The 19,326-nt window shown below is 56.7% G+C and overlaps 2 protein-coding genes across 3 annotated transcripts; one reads left to right on the top strand and one right to left on the bottom strand.

Annotated features, from left to right (window-relative positions):
* The first annotated feature begins 1,468 nt into the window (after positions 1-1,468).
* Positions 1,469-9,183, top strand: HPCA (hippocalcin). Its single transcript, XM_004425911.3, has 3 exons — positions 1,469-3,818; positions 8,717-8,822; positions 8,951-9,183. The coding sequence occupies exons 1-3, from the start codon at positions 3,363-3,365 to the stop codon at positions 9,046-9,048; spliced, it is 660 nt and encodes a 219-aa protein (XP_004425968.2). The 5' UTR covers positions 1,469-3,362; the 3' UTR covers positions 9,049-9,183.
* Positions 9,184-9,463: 280 nt separating this feature from the next.
* On the bottom strand, positions 9,464-16,325 carry TMEM54 (transmembrane protein 54). Of its 2 annotated transcripts, none has more exons than XM_087446358.1 (6): positions 16,107-16,325; positions 13,635-13,828; positions 11,176-11,235; positions 10,848-10,937; positions 10,575-10,709; positions 9,464-10,136 (listed from the first exon to the last, which is right to left on the bottom strand). In XM_087446358.1, the coding sequence occupies exons 1-6, from the start codon at positions 16,120-16,122 to the stop codon at positions 10,068-10,070; spliced, it is 564 nt and encodes a 187-aa protein (XP_087302484.1). In that variant the 5' UTR covers positions 16,123-16,325; the 3' UTR covers positions 9,464-10,067. The 2 variants fall into 2 exon arrangements, with proteins under 2 accessions (XP_087302484.1, XP_004425969.1); XM_004425912.3 differs by having other exon boundaries at positions 10,848-11,036; positions 16,107-16,324.
* Between the last annotated feature and the right edge of the window lie 3,001 nt (positions 16,326-19,326).

Raw genomic sequence — 19,326 nt, 5'->3', positions numbered from 1 at the left:
ATGAGGGCTCGCGGATTCAAGTCCAAGCCTTCCCCTCACTAGCTGTGAGACATTGGAAACATCATTTAACCCCTCTGAACCTCCGTTTTCTCACCTGTGAGGTGGGGACAATGTGGGGATGGGGGGCTTGTTGCTGAGGCTGAGGGCAGGAGGAGCTGGGATGGGTCAACGACTCTGGAAAGGGGCTGTCCTGTCTGCAGGCAGGGGGCCTCTCTACCTCAGAACCCCCAGGCTAGAAATGCTCCCCAGCCCTCTGTGTCACACTCTTGCACTGGCAGAGGCTGGGAAGGGAGGAAGGGGGTTTCCTTGACTGGAGTTTGGGGGAGTGGGAGGAGCAGTTCAGATCAATGGTGGGAGGTGGGATTCATTGTGAGGGGGTCCTGGGCATGAGATCCGAAGAGGCGGGCAGGAGATGGGGGCGGGGCTCTCTAAGGCGGAGGTGGGGTAGGGGGCGTGTCTGGCCCCGGAAGACCTCACCAACTGGAGGAGTGGGCGCTGCCCCCTCTGCGAAGCACCTCCAGCTCAGTTAGCTCCGGAGTTGAGGCGCAGGGGCAGGCAGGGTGCCTAGCGAGCCGCCCAGGATTCGGATTCCGCCCTCGGAGCGAAGTGCGGCTCCGCGTCCAGGTAGGGATGGAGGAGGAATGCGGGTGGAGCGGCGCTTAGGAAAGAGGTCTCTGGGCACTGACGCCCCCACCCCGTTCAGGCTACCTGAGTTGAGACGCTGAGGAGGACCACAGTCCTCCTCCCTCGGTGGGGTGCTCCCTCGTGAGGGAGGCCGGAGAAGTGAGGGCGTCCCCTTTCCTCTCCCAGCAGGGGCGGGGGCGGAGCCTAGCCCAACGCTCCCCGCCACAGGACTAGAGGGGAAAGGGAGGATCGGGGACCCCCCAGGGGAGGGGCTCCGGGCGAACGCTGCGGGGCGTTTCCCTCGCAGTCCTCCCCCCGCCCCCCGCCCGCCCCTCCGGCCGCCTCTGCCGCCGCGCGCCGCAGCAGCGCCGCCTTCCCTGCGCAGTCGGTGTCTCCGCGTCGCTGGGTGAGTGGGGGCCGCTCCGGCCGGGGCTGGGGGCTGCGGGGAGGCGGCATGCCCGAGGGAGGGGCCACGTCCAGGGCTCCCCAACCCCGCTTCTCCCGCGCCTCGCGGGAATCCTCCCTCTGCGGGCGCAGGGACTGGGGGCTCCCCCGAGGAAACGCGCGGAGCTCTCCAGGGTCCTGACCGCCGGTGGCCAGCCTGGAGGAGTCGCGTTTCGGCCGCCTCGGAGCGCCCCCTCCAGGAGGGGCCACGCGCCCGGCGCTCTCCGAGGGCTGAAAGGATTGAGGCGGGGGCTCAGGGCGACAGCTGGGGACAGGTTTGGAGAGGGTCCCCGGAGCAGGTTTCTCAGTTCGAGCTGTCGGTCCTTCCCATTTTGGGGACGGGGGGTCTTGGCGGGGACAACAGAATCTTCTACCACCCTCATTTCCAAGTCTTCCAGTTGGGAGGGGCAACTCTGAGGGTGGCAGGGAAGAGGGGGCACTGGAAGATCTCTTCTGCCCAACGCATCTCTCTGCCTCCGCCCTGATGACCCAATTCCTTAGACCTTGAGGAGGGGACTAAGGGACACCGCCGCCCCAGCCCCACGCATTTCCTCAGTCCTCTCACACACACTTGTTCAGTGGGTCCTCAGCCTGGGGCAGAAGAGGCTGATTTAGAAAGGAGGATCACCAACTTACAAAAACATGCATGTGACACACTGCTGAGGACGCACACAGGTCCCCCAAATGGCCACACAGTCACATTCCTTCACACTATGATGAGTGCATACCTAGTCACAAGCACATATGTGCACATGCACAGATATGGACTGAAACACACGGAGAGACATGCAATGCAGAAAGCGGGGACACATGCATACACGGGCACATGCTCTTGCACATTCACCCACATGTGCACAGAGCTTCAGCACATGCACTCACAGGCAACCCCCCTCGCCCTGTCTCACAGCCCCACATGGGGGCAGAGTCACCAGCACACACCCCTACATCCCTGCCCAGAACTGCCTGGCTGTCTCCACTCCAGTGCCTTCCCTTCAGCCTTCCACACACTAGCCGCCTGCACTGAGGGGGCCTTTCTGAACCAGATGAAAGGTAAGTGTTGGGGGAGGGTTGGCTGGCTAGGGGTATCCCTGGAAAAGGGTCCCCTAGTAGGTCTGAGAAAGGCTGCAGTTTCCTCTCCTGGGACCTGGCAGCACCCCTGGGAAAAGAAAGAAAGATGACAAGGGTGCCTGAGGGTCCCACGTGAAGCTGGCCATGTGAGAGGTGTCAGCATGGGAGTTGGCTTGTGATGGCATGTCTGAGATGTGGGGTTGTGGGCTGGTGTGTCTCAATGCACAGGGTATGGGAGTTGTGCGTGCTTGGTCCCGTGTGTCAGTACATGTGAGCTGTGGGGCAGAGGGAATGTTGTCATGTGTGGAGGCATGGTGACCCATGGGTGGGTATGGGCTGGTATGTGAGTGGCATGAGACCCAGTGTGTGGATTTGGTGAGCTGTGTAGCATATGTGTCAGTATGTATTCATTTGTGTATTGTTGTGCATCTTGTGGCATCTGGGTACACGTAAATTATTTTTATTTATTTAACATTTATGTAGCACTTACATGTGCAGGCGTCGTTCTAAGTGCTTCCCATGTATTAACTAATTTAATCACAACAATAATGAGGTAGGTACTGTTACCCCCGCTTAACAGATGAGGCAGAGAGAATTTAAGGAATTTGCCCAAGGTCACATAGCTGGTAAGAGGCAGAGCTGGGATTCAAACCCAGGTGGTCTGGCTCTGGAGCCCAGGCTAACACCTGCCTTAGGCTGCCCTTGTCAGGCACACGTGTGTGTGGGAGAGACCAGGTCAGTGTCTGGGCTGCAGGTGTATTTCGTGGTGAGCAGGTGTATGAGAGGCAACAAGGGGGCAGTGGGTAGGAGGGAGGAGGACCAGAAGGCCTTTCTGCACCTTCCTGGTCCACTCTGGGAGTCAGCCCTCTCACTCCATGGCTGTGTGACCTGAACCAGGTCACCTCACTTCCTTGAGCCTGCTTTCTTATCTGTAAAATGGGGCTGACCCCCAGGCTTCACTTTGTGAGGGTGAAAGGTACACACCTGTGAAGGCTCAGTGGCTGGCACTGAGAAGGGCCTCAGTAAATGTGAGCCCCCTTCCCTTCCTCCGTCTCCAGGTCTGTTCCCTGGGGAACTGTCAGGTCTGGGGAAATGGTGTGGAGCATGTCACAGAGGCAGGATGCCTGGGTACAGGCTGTGTGACCTTGGGCCAGCTCTTCCCTCTCACTGGGTCAAAAAAGAGGCCGGGGTGTCTGGTGTCTGGGGGCCCTCCTGGAGTGGTGTCAATGGGCCAGGAGGGCCTGACCACTCCTCTCTGCCCCTTGACCCCCTGGGGGACCCAGGTGGGACTTGGCTCGGCGGCCATGGGCAAACAGAACAGCAAGCTGCGGCCCGAGATGCTGCAGGACCTGCGGGAGAACACGGAGTTCTCGGAGCTGGAGCTGCAGGAGTGGTACAAGGGCTTCCTCAAGGACTGCCCCACAGGCATCCTCAACGTGGACGAGTTCAAGAAGATCTACGCCAACTTCTTCCCCTACGGAGACGCCTCCAAGTTCGCCGAGCACGTCTTCCGCACCTTCGACACCAACAGCGATGGCACCATCGACTTCCGGGAGTTCATCATTGCGCTGAGCGTGACCTCGCGGGGCCGCCTGGAGCAGAAGCTCATGTGGGCCTTCAGCATGTACGACCTGGACGGCAACGGCTACATCAGCCGCGAGGAGATGCTCGAGATTGTACAGGTGGGCCCCTGGGCCCCTGAGGATGCCAGGCGCAGGGCCCAGCAGCTTGCACCCACCCTGCCTTTTTATCCTCTCCACAGCCCTTGTGGGTAGGTAGTGGCAGGTGCTATTCTTACGACCCATTTAAAAAACTCTTTATTAGGAAATAATTTCCAATTTAAGACAAGTTGAGAAAACTCCCATATACCCTTTACTCAGATTCAGCAATTAACATTTTACTATATTTGCTTTATCATCGTGTGTGTGCACGTGTGTGTGATGTTTTGTTGTTGTTCTGAACATGACCCTTTACCCCAAATACATCAAGAAATGTTTCCTAGAACAGGGACCTTCTCTTACATAACCTATAATATGATTATCAAGGTTAGGACATTTAACAGAGACAATGCTGTTACCCAAGTTACAGACCATATTCCAATTTTGCCAACTGTCTTTTTTTTTTTTTTTTTAACAGTTTGATTTATTTATTTTTTTTTTTGTGAGGAAGATCAGCCCTGAGCTAGCATCCATACTAATCCTCCTCTTTTTGCTGAGGAAGACCGGCTCTGAGCTAACAGCTATTGCCAATCCTCCTCCTTTTTTTTGTTTCCCCAAAGCCCCAGTAGATAGTTGTATGTCATGGTTGCACATCCTTACAGTTGCTGTATGTGGGACGCGGCCTCAGCATGGCCGGAGAAGCGGTGCGTCGGTGCGCGCCCGGGATCCAAACCTGGGCCGCCAGCATCAGAGCGTGCACACTTAACCGCTAAGCCACGGGGCCGGCCCCCAACTGTCTCAATAATGTTCCTTATACATCGTTTGCCCTGGTCTAGGATCACACGTTGCATTTAGTCGTCATGTCTCTTTAGTTCCCTTTAATCTGTAAGAGCTCCTCAGCCTTTCTTTGTCTTTTAAGACTTGACATTTCCGCAGAATACAGGGCAGTTATGTTTTATTGATCCTCATTTACTCAGGAGAAAAGGGATGCTCAGAGAAGTAAAGACATTTGCTGGAGGCCACACAGCTTGTGAGTGAGCCACCTGGCTCCATCATCCGCATTCCATCTGGATGCTCAGCCACCTTCCAACTAATTGATTAAGGGCCCACCAAGAACCTAGTGCTAAGTGAGGTGCTTATACCCGTGAACTCAGTGCATCCTTACAATAACCCCATGAGGCTCAGAGAGGTGAAGTGACTTGCCCAAGGTCACACAGCATGTGAGTAGAGTCAAGCTCAAGTTGGCCATCGCTAAGAGCTTCCTCTTGAAAGGGGTCTGGCTTCCAGTTCTGGAGGTGACCTCAACACTTAGATTGCTCATCTGTAAAGTGGGGTTGGTGATGCCGACCTCACGGGGAGATTTAAGGACCTAATATGAATGCCCTTTCTTACTACCAATTTAAGTGTGACACATGTTAGCTTTATCTCAAAAACCTTTATCTCAAAAACCCATCCCCTCAGCCCAGCATTGAAGACCCTCAGGCCTCTGGTTCGATTTTACCTATCCAGGTCTGTGTTCACTTTTTCCCTGAGCCGGTTCCTTCACCTGTAAGGTGAGGGTGTTAACCCCCTACTTCAGAAGGCTAGTGTAGGCATCAAGTCAGATAGGAACTGGAGCAGAGGGCCTGGCATGTAATCGGTACTCGGTAAACGTTAGCCAGTGTCGGTTATTGTTTTCTCCTCTGCACGTTCTCTGCTCTAGCCAGAATGGCCTTTTCAACATCCTTGGAGTGTGCCCTGAGTAATCCTGCCGCACAGCTTTGCACAAGCTCCTGCTCCCTTTCCTTCTGCCTCTCTGAATCCTTTCCCTTCTGGTCCCTCAGCTCTGCTGACTGCTCCCCCTTCCAACTCATCCAGTCCCTACTGGACTCCTGATGTTGGCTTCTCTCTCGCTAAGGGTCTGGGTCTGCTCTCTCCAGCCAGAGTAGAATGTGCAGCCTCAGGATGTGGTGCCCTCTCTACGCCCATTACTAGGGGGAAGTCTTAATGTTTGTCAGTGACCCCAGTGGGCCTGGTGTTAACTTTAGTTGATGTATAGCAGGAGTTCTGGGGGTCCTGGCAGAAGAGTCGGGGTAGTCAGCGGGGTGGGGGAACATTCAGGGATTGGGCAGCAGCTGGATACCAACCAATCCAAAGGGATGTTCAAGTTTTACCACTTAGTGTGGTTGCACTGGTGTATACTCGTAAATCTTAGCCCTGATGGAGGCGTCAAGCCAGGGCATCGGTCAAGCCAGTCCCATTCCTTGGGCATCCTTTCCTGGCTGGCCTCTGCTCTCTCTCTCTCCTGGTTTCCTTTACAGCAGCCGGGCGGCCCCTGACGGCCGGTGCAGACAGAGCTCTGCAAACCATTGGTGACTGATTAATTACAAATCGGCTCCAGTGAAACAATGAGTGAACAGCAATTCCAGACAATTAATTAGGAGGCCCAGGAGAAGTGTTGTCACAAGGGGAGCAGAACTCTCTAAGTCACTCACTCAGTTCTTCTTGGTTCCCAGCCCTGTGGTCCGCGCTGCATCTCCAGGCTCCCACTCTGGTGGGAGAGACAAGTGTGCAGGCCACACTGACCAGCTCGGGGACAGGGGTATAAATGTGACATCTGGGAGTCCAGGGGACTGAAGGGCAAGGAAGACCTGAGGATGTGGTGGATGAGTAAAGATTATAATATGAGCTATTTACTCACACTTACTCTAGCCAGCCACTGTTCCAACTGTTCTACACATATTACCTCATTTAATCCTCTAGACAGGGCCGGCCCCGTGGCTTAGCGGTTAAGTGCGCATGCTCCGCTACTGGTGGCCCGGGTTCAGATCCCGGGTGAGCACCAATGCACTGCTTCTCTGGCCATGCTGAGGCGGCGTCCCACATACAGCAACTAGAAGGATGTGCAACTATGACATACAACTATCTACTGGGGCTTTGGGGAGAGAAAAAAAAGGAGGAGGATTGGCAATAGATGTTAGCTCAGAGCCCGTCTTCCTCAGCAAAAAAAAAGAGGAGGATTAGCACGGATGTTAGCTCAGGGCTGATGTTCCTCACAAAAAAAAAAAGTGAAAAAAAAAAATCCTGTAGACAATCCTAATAAGGGAGATGTAATTACACCCATTTTACAGATGAGGAAACTGAGGCTCACAGAGGTTAAGTACTCTCCAAGGCTACACAGCAAATGACTAGTGGAACCAGGATACCACTCGAGGTCCACCTTACTTCAAAGCCCCTGCTGGTCATCACCATCCCACAAGCATCTGTCCAACCGCTAAGAGGGAGCAGGTTCTAATCCAGTGCCTGCTATCAATTCCCTGTCTGAGCCTTGATTTCTTATCACCCGTTTTTCAGGACTGTTGTGAAGTTTAGAAATAATGCATGTAAAGTCCCTGGCACATAGTAGGTGCCTGATAAATGGTGGCTAGTATTATTGTTCCAGGGAGAGGCTGTAAATGCTGGGAAACCTAAAAGGAGCAGGGAGGCTTGGTTGTGGCAGAATCACCAGGGGATGCCTGATGGTGGAGAGGTCAGCAGGGACCAGAGCGTGAAGTGCCTTGACTGCCAAGGGCTGAATGGTTTGGACTTGGTACAGAGGGCAGCAAGAGGTGCCAACAGCTTTTAAATAGGGGAGTCCCTGCCAGATGCCAGGCCCTGTGCATTCTGGGAATATGGGCACTAGCTAGATGTCGATGGTCCTTGTCTGTATGCTGGGGACTAGGAGCAATCCTACAAAAGCATAAATACTTCCGGAGAGGTGTCCCCAGAGGAAAAGCCCAGGAGGCTCTGGGCCAGTTAATGGGCTCTGAGCCACCCTGGATCAGAGAAGGCCTCCTCAAGAAAGCGCCGTGTAAGCTGAGCCCTAAGGAGGAGTGGGAGGCAGCAGAAGGAGCGTGGGGCAGCATCCAGAAGGAGCCGGGTGCACGGCGGGCCTGGAGGAAGGCCTGTGTGATGGGAATGAGGGGGCGTATCACTGGGCGGAGGACGTGATGGGGGAGATCCGTGTTTGAAAAGAGCTTTCAGAGGCCGCATGGAGGACAGACCCAAGGAAATGCGGCGGGAAGAGAGCAGGGCAGAGGCTGAAGCTGGATCTGAGGCAAGGGAAGTTTATGGGATGGGAGAAGGGAGGCTTCTTGGAGGAGGTGTCAGTAGCAAAGAGCTGGAAGATTAAGGCGACCGGTCAGCTGCTTGAGCTCCGGGACACCGGGACTCAGCCTTTCCCACAGGCCAAGCCCTACGCGTTCTGTGTACATTTTGCGCAAAACACCTTCCCGTCGCCTCCGGAGCTCCTGCACGTGGCGGCTGCAGCCCTGGGCCCGCCCCCAGCAGATGCTTATTTGCGTTTATTTGCATAATATCCACGCCCCCTCTGGGCCCAGCTGCCTCGGGCCCTCAGCCCTCAGTGTGGCCCTGCGCCCCCTGCCGGCCACAGCGGCACCGCAGCCCAGTGCCACCTGCTCGGCCCAGCGTCCCCTGTGGGCCACCGAGCGCGGGCCGCCGAGCCCCAGTGTTGTTGACAAGCAGCTCTCACTCAGTACTTAGCTGGCCACGAGCTCCTAAAACCAGCCTTCTAGGACCTCCCTTCACCACCTGGACACCGATGTCCTCCATCATCTTTCTTGACCCCCTGCACTCAGCCACCCCAAATTTCTCAGCGCCCACTTAGAGCTTCGCGTCGCGGTGCCTTTGTTCATGTAGATCCCTCTGCCAGCGATTCCTTTCCCAACTAGCGCTCCGAGGGAACTTGGTCAGCCCCCTCTTCTGGGAAGCCTTCCCACACACTCCTTCCTGAACTCCCTAGTTCTCCACGGCTCCGTGAGCCCCTCGCCACCTCACTCTGGCGGGAGCGGCGATCATCAGCGCACCTGGGGGTGTTTTTGGATGTTGGGGGTGGGGGGCTCAGGCACGCTCTTCACTCCCTGCCTTCCCCTCCCGCCCCCTAGGCCATTTACAAGATGGTTTCGTCCGTGATGAAGATGCCGGAGGACGAGTCGACCCCGGAAAAGAGGACTGAGAAAATCTTCCGCCAAATGGACACAAACAACGACGGTGAGGGGGCAGGGGCAGGGGCAGGGGCGGGGCGGGCGCCACTCCCCCTGCCTCTCCCGCGGCTCTCCTCGGCCTCCCCTTGCCTCGCGGCTGCCTTCTCCTCCATCACTTCTTCCCTCGCCCCGCAGGCAAGCTGTCCCTGGAGGAGTTCATCCGCGGGGCCAAAAGCGACCCGTCCATCGTGCGTCTGCTGCAGTGCGACCCCAGCAGCGCCTCCCAGTTCTGAGGGCGAGGAGCCAGGTTCCCCCGCCTCCCTGCCCTCACGGGCCCTCTCCCGGCTCTCAGCTTCCTCTCCCTTGTGTCTATCCAGGCTGGGGGTCAGATTGCACCCCCTCAGGGTCTGCACTCTGGGGGCCCATGGAGAAGGGAACACTGCAGTCCCCCCAAGGCCCAAGCAAGCAAGTGGTTTGCACCCCCCAATCCAAGAGACAGTATCTCCCTTGGGCAATGATAGACAGACACAGGCTCTGGCTTGGTCTGCGCCTCCGAGTCAGCCCTACCTTACCTAGACAGAACTTCAACCATTCCTCCCCCACCCCTCACACACAGCCACGAGGCCAGACTTCCCTCCCCGAACCACCGAGCAAGCTCCCCTCACCTTGTAGATCTCAGCCTGGCTGGAAGGGGGAATCATGCCCAGGTGAGAAGGCTGTCTTTTTATTTGGAGGGGAGACAAGGATTCCAGACGTGTGGGGGCTTGTGGGGGAAAAGCTTTCCTTGAGCCATCCTTCCCTGCAGGAGGGCCTCCACCCTTCCTGCACCTGCTCTTGTTGGCCTGGAGGCCACAGTGCAAAAGGAAAACCTCCGGCTTCCAGCCCCCCAGCTGTGGGTCCCATGAATGTCCGCCCGCCTTTCAGCACTTGGAGGAACACAGACCACGGAGCCCTCTATGTATTTTGCCTCTCTCAGACACACACACACAGACCCACAGACACATGGGCAGACACACCTAGAGCCCCACCCACAGTGTCCTGTGTGAGAAGGAAGCACAGGCCCCCTGGCTGAGCCCCCTCCCCCGCTGCATGCAACTATGTGGAGCATCTCTGTTCTTTTTAATAACTTCAGAATAAAGTCTCTTTCAGTGCAGTAGGCTGAGTGGCCGGCGGACGCGGTTGAAAGCCCCACCTGGGTCCCCGAGGGGCCACTGAGCCCTCTTGGGCTGGCTGCAGGAATCCTAGCCAGGTCACGGTGCAGACTTGGTTGCAGGGCTCCAGTGGCTAGAGGGCCCAGGCGAGGCATCAGCTGTCAGAGTGTCAGCGGCTCCGAGGCGGTGCAGCTCAGCAGGTCTTGGCCCTCCACGGGCTCTGGGCTCTCCTGTGTTTGCGGAGACACGGGAGGCTGTCAGGCCTGCTGGGTCTGGGTCTAGGTCTGCGTCTGGGTCTCCTCCTCCAGAAGACCCAGGGAACGGGAGGAGGGGAGGGCTGGGCAAAGGGGCATCACTACTCCTCCCCAAGCAACGGCCAAGCTGTACCCTTGGAGTGCCCCCAGTTCCAGCCCAGATACTCCTCCCCCTCCCTCAAGACTCATCCTGGGCAGGGGGAGAGCCACATGTCAGCTGTGTGACTTAGCGGGGAGATCTGACCTCTCTGAGCCTCCAGGCCTCTCCCTTTGGCCCTGGGGAGAAAAACTTGCCCCAGGTCTCAAGGTGAGGGCCCCATCCAGAGGGGTGGGTGCGGCCCAGCCTGGGCTCCCCAGCAGGGGCTCCCAGGAAATATGGGGAGTCAGGGCTGTGGAGGGGATAGTAGGCCTTACCATGTGGTGGCTGCTTTTCCCCCACCAGGGCCTCAATTTCAGCAGCTGGTGGGCGAGCTGGGCACAGCGCACAGCAAACACGCTCTCCGCCACGCAGAACACTAGTGAGATGCCCCAGAGGCACAGGCTGGAGCTCTGTGGGGGCACAGGGGACAGAGATAGCCACCTGGGATTGGGGGTGGAGGGCAGGACTCCAAGAACCCTTCCCACCCCTGATGAGCACCTTGGGGTCCCCCCTTTCCCCTCCCCACCATCCCAGGCCTAAGCACTCACATAAATGCGTGTGGGGTCATAGGGACAGTCAGGTGCCAGCGCCAGGACTTCGGGGCTCCCAAAGGTGCAGGTGGCCAGCAGTGCCCGGCCCTGGGTGGCAAAGGTCACGGCGATAGAGGCCAAGAGGCCAAGAGCACAGGTCAGAGAAAGAAGGGCACAGGCCACGCTCGAGCTAAACACTGTCCAGCGCTGGACAGGGGAAGCCACTGGTCAGTGGATGTCAGGCTTGGCCCCCATGGGGTCAGCCTCACCCCCTCCAAGCAGCCCCGGCCCTTGCGTGTGCTGCTGCCCCTACCCCTACAGCCCCATCCCAGGAGGTGTCACATACCAGGGGGATGCTGGAGAGGTAACGTGACAAAACGATGGCTACGATGCCCGAGGCGATGACCTGTAGGGGAGGCGCAAGTCAGCCCTGACCCGCTGCTGGAGGAGAGTGGGCAGGGGTCAAGGCAACTCTGGGTAAAGATTCTACCAGTGCCAACTCTGGCCCTTCAAACCCCCACCCCTTACCCCTGCTTAGCTTTGGGGTCATTACCCAGATCTGCACAGAAGCACTGCCTCCTCATGGTCCAGCTCTGAGGTGATGTTTTAAAACACAATCACTCCCTGCCCACAACCTTCCACGACTCCCCACTGCCTACAGCTGTCTATCTCAAACAGGGGGCTGTGCATCCCAGGGCCGCAGGGGCATGTCACAGGATAAATACAACACGTCTCCTTGGAGTGGAAAAGATTTTGGAAGAAAATAAGGAACTGGCAAAGAGCTAAAAACAAAATTGTTATTTAAAACAAATCAGGGGGCCAGCCCCGTGGCTTAGCGGTTAAGTGCGCGCGCTCCGCTGCTGGCGGCCCGGGTTCGGATCCTGGGATCGCACCGACGCACCGCTTCTCCGGCCATGCTGAGGCCGCGTCCCACATACAGTAACTAGAAGGATGTGCAGCTATGACAGACAACTATCTACTGGGGCTTTGGGGGAAAAATAAATAAATAAAATCTTTAAAAAAAAAAAAATTGAAAAAAAAAATAAAACAAATCAGGACACTTTATGGAGTAGAATTCAAAATCCCTAGGAGTATTTTAAATTACCCCAGGCTCCTATGACCTGGCCCCAGTCCCATCAGCTTCTCAACCACCCCGGCCAGTGTCTTCCCTCATTGCCCTGGATATGGACACCCACACATACCTGCTCATGATGCTACCCACACAGTGCCCTCTCAGGAACACCCTTCCTGCTCCTCTTTACCTGCTTGATTCCTCCTCCTGCAGGCCTCCCCAACCATCCGCAGTCCCAAGAGGTGGGCCCACTGTTTAGCCTACCAGCTGCCCTCTGGATCTTTGGGGCTCCATTCAGCCAGGCTTCCTCCTTGAGTTCCCTCACTGCACCAGGCATGGGCTGGACCCATGGGAGGCAGGTGAGACGATGCGGGGCCCAACAGTGTCTTTAGTTCACTGTGCAGCCACAAGTAAGTGCCTCAACCTCTCTGGGCTAAGCCCTGCTCTGCAGGATGAGCTCACGGAAAGAACACTGGCTTTGGTGTCAGACACAAGTTGTTTCAAATCCAGCGTGGTTTCTTTGTATCAGCAAGAGGTTGGGTGAATCCCTGAGTCTCGGTTTCCCCCTCTGGAAAGTGGGGATAATAATGGCCCCATGTTGCTGGGAGCAGTAAGGATTAACAGAGGAAATGAGGGCAAGGCTGAAGTGGTCCAGCCCAGAGCCCATCCCTGGTGGACCTCCTAACCCTGAGCTCACTGCCTTCCCTGCCTTCTGCACAAGCTGAAGAGAGGAACAAACAGCAATAATAGTACCTCCAAGGGACCCCGCACACATCTGCACAGCCCAGCCTTGTCCCACCGAGCGAGGCTCTCCTACCTGCTGGGGCCTATGAGCCTCATTCACCCAAGCCCCGGGGCCAGCAGGCTGTCTGAGCTTCATTTTGCAGGGGAGGGAACAGGCTTAGAGAGAGAAATAAGTCCCTCAGCCAGGAGGTGGCAAGGACAGAACCCAGACACTGATGTGTGGGTGTTCCTCAAAGGCTGCAGCCACCTCTGCTGACAGGTGGCAAGGGTTTTGTGAAGTTGAGAATACCAGGCCCCTTCATTCATGGATTCATCAGACAGGGTCTGACAGCTGGTCATACCATGGCCACCGTTATTGAGCACTTACTAGAGACCAGGCCTAATGCAAGCTCCTGCCCAATTGTGTTTTTCAGTGTCTCCGGAACAAATCTTAGCCCTTCCTACCTCCACACCTTTGTATCTGGCACTCTCTGTACTTGCAATGCCATCCCTGCTTCCTTTCCTACTGGCCAGCCCCAGCATGCCTCATACCTGGGGGATGGTAATTTCAGCCTATCTCTGAACTCCTACTCATCCATCAGTACCCAGCTCAGGGGCCTCCACCTCTGTGCACCCTCCCAAGCTGAGCTGATGCTCCTTCCTTCTGTTCAATGCCGTCTTGAGTATTTCCCTGTTGTAATAATAATCTTAGCTCTCAGGAGTGAGCACTAACCATGTGCCAGGCACTGTGCTAAGCACTTCATATGGATGATCTCATTCAATACTCACCAGGACCCTCTGAGGTGGACACTGTTACCATCCCCATCTTACAGATGAGGATGCTGAGGCAAAGAGAGGTTGAGCGACTTGGGCAGTTGGTAAGTGGAGGAGTGGGGGTTAGTGCTTATGGCTCTCTGTTTGCCCACTCCAGGCTCTGGGTGGGACTCAGCAAAGATTGTTCAGGCCCCCTCCACTTCCTCCTGCCAGCCACCCTCCCAGCCAGGCCATACCACAATGGCAGAAGTGACAGAGAGGATGTTGACTACGCAGTACTGCAGAGCCACAGCGTCGTGGGGGGCAGCCACGTAGCGCAGCACTGTGCCATGGAGGAGAGCAGCTGCGATGAAGCTCACATGGCCCAGCACCACCAGCACCAGCCCCGTCTTCATCAGCACCTTCCGGAAGTCATCCACACTCAGGCCACCTGTCGGGGACAGCTGTGTCAGGGTCCTGAGTGGGGCAGAGGAGAAAACCGAGGCCCTGGCAGGAGTGATGGACACTAGATTCTAAGTCTACTTCTGGATGACTTGGGGCCAGTGACTTGTCTTCTCTGAGCCTCAGTTTCCTTATCTGGAAAAGGGGTTCACAATGCCTTCCTGAGAGTCCTTGGAATCCAAGGTTGGAAAAGCACACAGGTGGTACTTAATAAAGGGTAGTAGTGGCAGGGCCAGGATTTGAACCCTGGTCTCTAGCTCTATGATCCTTCCACCAAGTTCCCCATTCACTGATACTCATGGTCACTGAGTGCCTGCTCTGTGCCAGGCCCCAAGGTGCCACAGTGAGCTTGATAGTCACTGTCCAGGCCCCAAGGAGCCCCTAGTTCATTGGACAGGGATCAGATCCTGCTCGGGATTCAGTTTGGTGGATAGGGCCCGGCACAGGGTAGATATCCAACTCACAGTTGCTGAACTGACTCCGGGCAAGAAACTCAAGCCTCTGAGTCTCCATTTCCCCATCTGTAAAATGGGAAGAAGAACCCTTGTCTCCCCACAGGGAAGGAGGGTCCCATGAGGAGATGGATGGGAAAGTGGGACATACGCTGGGCGTGCTAGGAAAAGCAAGCTCTCGGTGCAGGGGCACTGGGCAGGGAGGGGGCAAGCGGGGGAGGCTGGGGTCAAAAGAAGGCCAGGGACTCATAAGCAGATTCTCACTGAATGGCCAAGTGGCTGCCCAGCCCCTCTCTGCACACCTCCAGGAACAGGAAGCCCACTCCTTGGGTAGCTCGGGCTGTTCCAGATCTGCTCCCTGGATTTCCCCTATGGGTTCTGGCTCTGCCCTCGAGGGCACACACCAGGCTGGCCCTCTGACCCCGCCATCCCCCTTACTCTGACCAGCTCTGAGAGACTGGAAGACTGGCCGGGCCCCCAGAACTAAACAGCTCCCTTGTTTGTTTAGCTGCTCCTGGTGGGACCTGTGAGTCCCTTCCTAGACCTCAGTCTCCCCATCTGTGGCCGAGACGATTGGATCATATTTCATACATGGGAGCTCTGCAGCTTAAAAAAAAAAGAAAGAAATCACTAGACTGGATGTTCTTGGGGGCTCTGTGCCAAGAGGCAGTCCCCAGGAGGCAGGGAGGGATGGCGCCACTCAGTCACAGGCCCTCTGCGTGACCTTGCACCAGACCCTCCCTTTCTGGGCCCCAGATTTCCCATTTGTAAATCGGGATGGGTTGGTCTAGCTGTTCTCTGAGATCCCTGGAACCTGCAGAACCCTCTGGAGCTGGACCAGGTCTAGGAGAAGCAGAGGGCAGACCATGGGCTGGACAGGCACCGTGGAACGGGAGTGGCATCACCCAGATTAACTGCCAGCCAAACAGGAAGGGGCAGGCAGCTTCGTCCCAGGGGCCTGACCCACTTCACCCCATCCACCCACCTACCTGGCAGCCCAGACACCACCTGGCTCAGGGCTGGGCTCAGTAACAACAACAGCATCCCAGGACCAAGACTTGGTCAAACTGGAGGCACAGTGCCAGCGCGGGGCTGTGCCTGGACACTGCACAGTCTCCTTTGTTTCTAAGTTACCATTCTTGGAGCACTTAGCAGTGTGGCTGGCAGAGTGGTCAGCTCTTTACTCTTAGGAGCTAACTCCACCCTCAGGGTAGTCCTAGGAGGTGGAGCTACCATCCCCATTTTACAGACGAGGAAACTGAGGCTCACAAGGTCTCTTGGCTAGAGAGTGGGGACTCCTCAGGTCTGTCTGATGCCCAAGAGCAGCATCCCTGTGCCCAGGGAGTGAGGGGAGGCGACAGATCCGTCTCACTCCCGTCCGGATCCTGTTTGCCAATGGCCCTTCCCTCCTTGCCTGGCTGGGGGAGAGGAGGGTACGGAAGTGGGAGCCCCTTGCAAGGCTGAGGAAGCCTAAGGGCAGGCAGCCTCAGGCTCAGAACTCCCTGGGCCCTGGATCCCCCTCCCTCTGCTCTTCCTTCTGGGCGATGTGGGGGCTGCTCTCTCCAGCGTCTCTTCTCCCACCTGGGCGGGTCCCTCCTCCGCAAGAAAGGTAAGTGGGGGCGAGAGGCAAAGGTGCTACCCCACATCGAGAAGATACCAGCAGCCCTCCTCCCTCCATCTCACTGCTGGGGAAACTGAGGCCGAGAGCGGAAAATGACCTGCAGAGCAGGCGGCCTGGACCCCGGGCTCCCACTACAGTGCTCCGCCCCCTGCAGGAGGATTTGGGGCGGGTTCGGGCCGCCCCCCGCCGCTCACCAAAGCGCAGACACATCTCGGCTCCCGCGCGGGGTCTCCGCGGCCGGTTTCAGCGGGGCTCCAGAGGCTGTGGGAGGCCGGGGGGCCCCGCTCCCATCCTCGTCCGCAGCCGCCGCGCGCCCGGTACAGCCCGCGCCGCGCCCACTTCCCGCCTCGAGCCCCGGGATCCCTGCGCCCGGTCCGCCTCCCTTCCCGTCACCCCGCAGGCGACCCAGCCCCGGGAGGGCCCTGGCGGCTCGTTTGCATCCCGGGCCTGTCTGACCGGCTGGGCAACCCTTCCTGGCCTGCCCGGTCGAGTCACGGCGCTGGCCCCACCCACCTGCGCCCGCCTCGCATCCCGGCTGGCGCCTGCACCCCCGCCCCCCACCCCCGACACACACTCTCGTGGCCCACCTCCACTCCAGTTATGCCCATTTTACAGATGGAAACTCAGAGGAGCCGCTGTCGTCCGGCCTAGGGAGTGAGTTGCGGGCCACACGCGTGTGAGCTGCGGTTACCGTGACCTGGTGGGCACCTGGACGGGAAAGCCCCCAGGGTGAAGGTTGAGAATCCACTTCTTCCTAGAGGAGGGGAGGGGCAGCAGTGGGTCGCCTCAGGCAAATCGCTGTCTCTCTCTGCCCTGGCCTGGGATTCTTCCGTCTGCCACGCTGAGCAAGGCGCTTTACTTCTCCGTCTTGGGGGGGTCTCTGTTCCCTCATTGGAAAATCAGGAATCATAATTCCTGTCCCCTAAGGTGGTGAGACAAAATGAGATACAAAAATGAGATAAGAAAATGCTTTGAAAACTCTAGAGTATCTTTACAAAGGCAGACCTAGCAGGAGCACGTAGTAGGAGCTTTACTAACCCTGGCTTTTGGTTACTGAGCCCTTTTAATGTACCAGGATGGACCCATGCCCTGCCTTGTTTCATCCCCAGCGCCCAGAAGTGCCCTCACCCAAGAGGGCCCAGCCAGAAGTGGTGGAGTCAGCTGGAGACTAGATTCCCACCCAGCCCTCTGTGACATGTTCTCCCATGTGGCCATGCTGTGTCTGCCTCCCTGGGCTCTCTGGGCCCTCAGAGCAGGCCTCTGGGAGGCGCTTACGTGGTATCTGGACAGCATCTATTCACAGTCTGCACCCCTCATGGCACCGGTCGGTGGCCTTGAGGGCAGGGGCTGGCTAGATGCATCCGACACCAGATGTCTGGCGAATGCGTGCCTTTCTGCACACCTGTTCCAGTGCCTACTGTGTGCCTTGTGAGTCGGGCGCCTGGGTCAGCACACAGAGCCCCTGGAGTTTGGAGAGCACAGTAGCACCAAAGGAGGGAGCAGAGCCCTAGGGAACCACACCTAGGAAGCCCCCAGGGCATCCGCAGACCACCACAGTCAGGCAGGCCTGTCTGGTAAACCCTTGGCAGACGTGCTTCCCTGTCATCTGTTGTCTGAAGGGGGACAGTGCACAGCGGGTGTAGGGTGGAGAGAAAGGCTTGCAAGGTGGAAGGGAAGATGGGGACAGTTCATTAAGCCATGGGGCTGGTGCCCTCCCAGGCTGGCATTCAAAGGTTGTTGTCCATGAGGACAGTCTTTTAGTAACTGGGCAGTACACATTCCTATGGTAAATGGTCAGACTGCGTTTGTGACCCAGCAATTCCATTTCTAGGTCTTTATCCTACAGACCAAAGAGTGCAAAGATACGCATGCGTTTCATGATGTTTATGGACAAGTTGTTCCTAAGAGCAAGATAGCACCGAAGTGAAAGCCAAGAGAGGAGGGGGCCTGGAGGAGAGCAAGGGGAAGGACTTGGCTTTTTGTTTTGCACATGGCTGCATTGTTGGACTCTTACAATAAGCATTCATTTATGTCTTGCTTTTGTTGAAAGGAAAGAAGGAAGGAAGAAAGGAAGGAAGGAAGGAAAGGCCCCATCACTACCACCCTGCCCCCACTCCACCAACTACTTTCTCTTTTTTTTTTGTGAGGAAGATCAGCCCTGAGCTAACACCCATGCCAATCCTCCTCTATTTTGCTGAAGAAGACTGGCCCTGGGCTAACACCTGTGCCCACCTTACTTCACTTTGTATGGGATGCCGCCACAGCATGGCCTGACAAGCGGTGCCTCGGTGCGCACCTGGGATCCAAACCTGGGCCGCCAGCAGCGGAGTGCTCTCACTTAACTGCTATACCACGGGGCCGGCCCCCACCAACAACTTTCTGATGACAAAGGCCACCTCCCAAGGGCTGCCCTGGTGAGCACCTGTGGTCACTGCAAAGCTGATGTCAAATCTCGCGTGCGTGCATGCGACCTCTCTACCAGTTGGTGTCAGGCAGTCTCCTCAACACCGAGCCCATCTGGGACCTTCTGGAATTAGGTTGGGGACCAGACCTTTCAAATGTCTCTGCTTTCAGATGCAAAGATGAGGATTCTCTCTTTTTCTCCTTGGAACAATACTGAGAGTTAAAGATTATTACCTCATTTTACAGATGAGAAAATTGAGGCCCAGAAAGGTAAAGGCTTTTCGAACATCACACAGCATGAATCAATGGTAGAGTTGAGACTTGGATCCAGGCCTGTCTAACTGTGAAGGCTGCTCCTAACTTCTGAGTGCGTGTGTGTGTGTGTGTGTGTGTGTGTTGGGGGGGAGGAATAGGGGGAGCCATAGCCCCCAGGGCGTGGGCCTGCTCTCTGGGGCCTCTGAGGAGGAACAGTCCCACCTGTTTCTCCCCAGACACACTTTCCTGGCAGTGGCCTAGCTTTAGCTGCCTGAAGTTACTGCCAATTCTCTTCCTTATTGCCAAGAGGCCAAAGTCCATTAGTCCCAGCCACATGGTGTCCCTTGCCTCTGCCCCACCCCTCTGTACACTGGCCTGAAGTTCTGGGAAGAACTGCAGGCCAGAGCTCTAGTCCCTTGTCCTCCACCAACTCACTGTGACACCCTGGCAGCTCACTGCCTTTCCCTGGGCTTCAGTTTCCCCATCTGTCAAATGGGGATAATGATTGCCTTCCCTGCTTCCCAGATTTCTGAGGCATAAATGACTTGAGAGATATGGGAGTGGGCTGAAACCTAGCCAGAGAAATATAAGGCGTAATCCTCTCTTCCTGGAACATTTAACCACCAGGTGTGGCCTGGTGCACTTAACCTGGAGGCTGGGTCTTCCCAGGGTGGCCTCCCTGCTGGGCTGCTCAGCTGGGGAGGGGGCTTCAGGCTTCCAGTCCCTGTGCAACCCCTCCTCACCTTAAAAAAGATT

This window comes from Ceratotherium simum, chromosome 22 (assembly GCF_057802395.1).
Source record: "Ceratotherium simum simum isolate JZ-2026a chromosome 22, ASM5780239v1, whole genome shotgun sequence".
NCBI classification, from domain to species: Eukaryota; Metazoa; Chordata; class Mammalia; order Perissodactyla; family Rhinocerotidae; genus Ceratotherium; species Ceratotherium simum.
This window is presented reverse-complemented; position numbering and strand designations above follow the sequence as displayed.

Coding starts and splice junctions, on each gene's coding strand:
- HPCA (XM_004425911.3), top strand. CDS start 3,363: ATGGGCCAGGAGGGCCTGACCACTCCTCTCTGCCCCTTGACCCCCTGG. Junction 3,819..8,716: donor AGATGCTCGAGATTGTACAG/GTGGGCCCCTGG, acceptor CCCGCCCCCTAG/GCCATTTACAAGATGGTTTC. Junction 8,823..8,950: donor AATGGACACAAACAACGACG/GTGAGGGGGCAG, acceptor CTCGCCCCGCAG/GCAAGCTGTCCCTGGAGGAG.
- TMEM54 (XM_004425912.3), bottom strand. Junction 11,236..13,634: donor CTGTCACTTCTGCCATTGTG/GTATGGCCTGGC, acceptor CCTCCCCTACAG/GTCATCGCCTCGGGCATCGT. Junction 11,037..11,175: donor ACCTCTCCAGCATCCCCCTG/GTATGTGACACC, acceptor TCCCCTGTCCAG/CGCTGGACAGTGTTTAGCTC.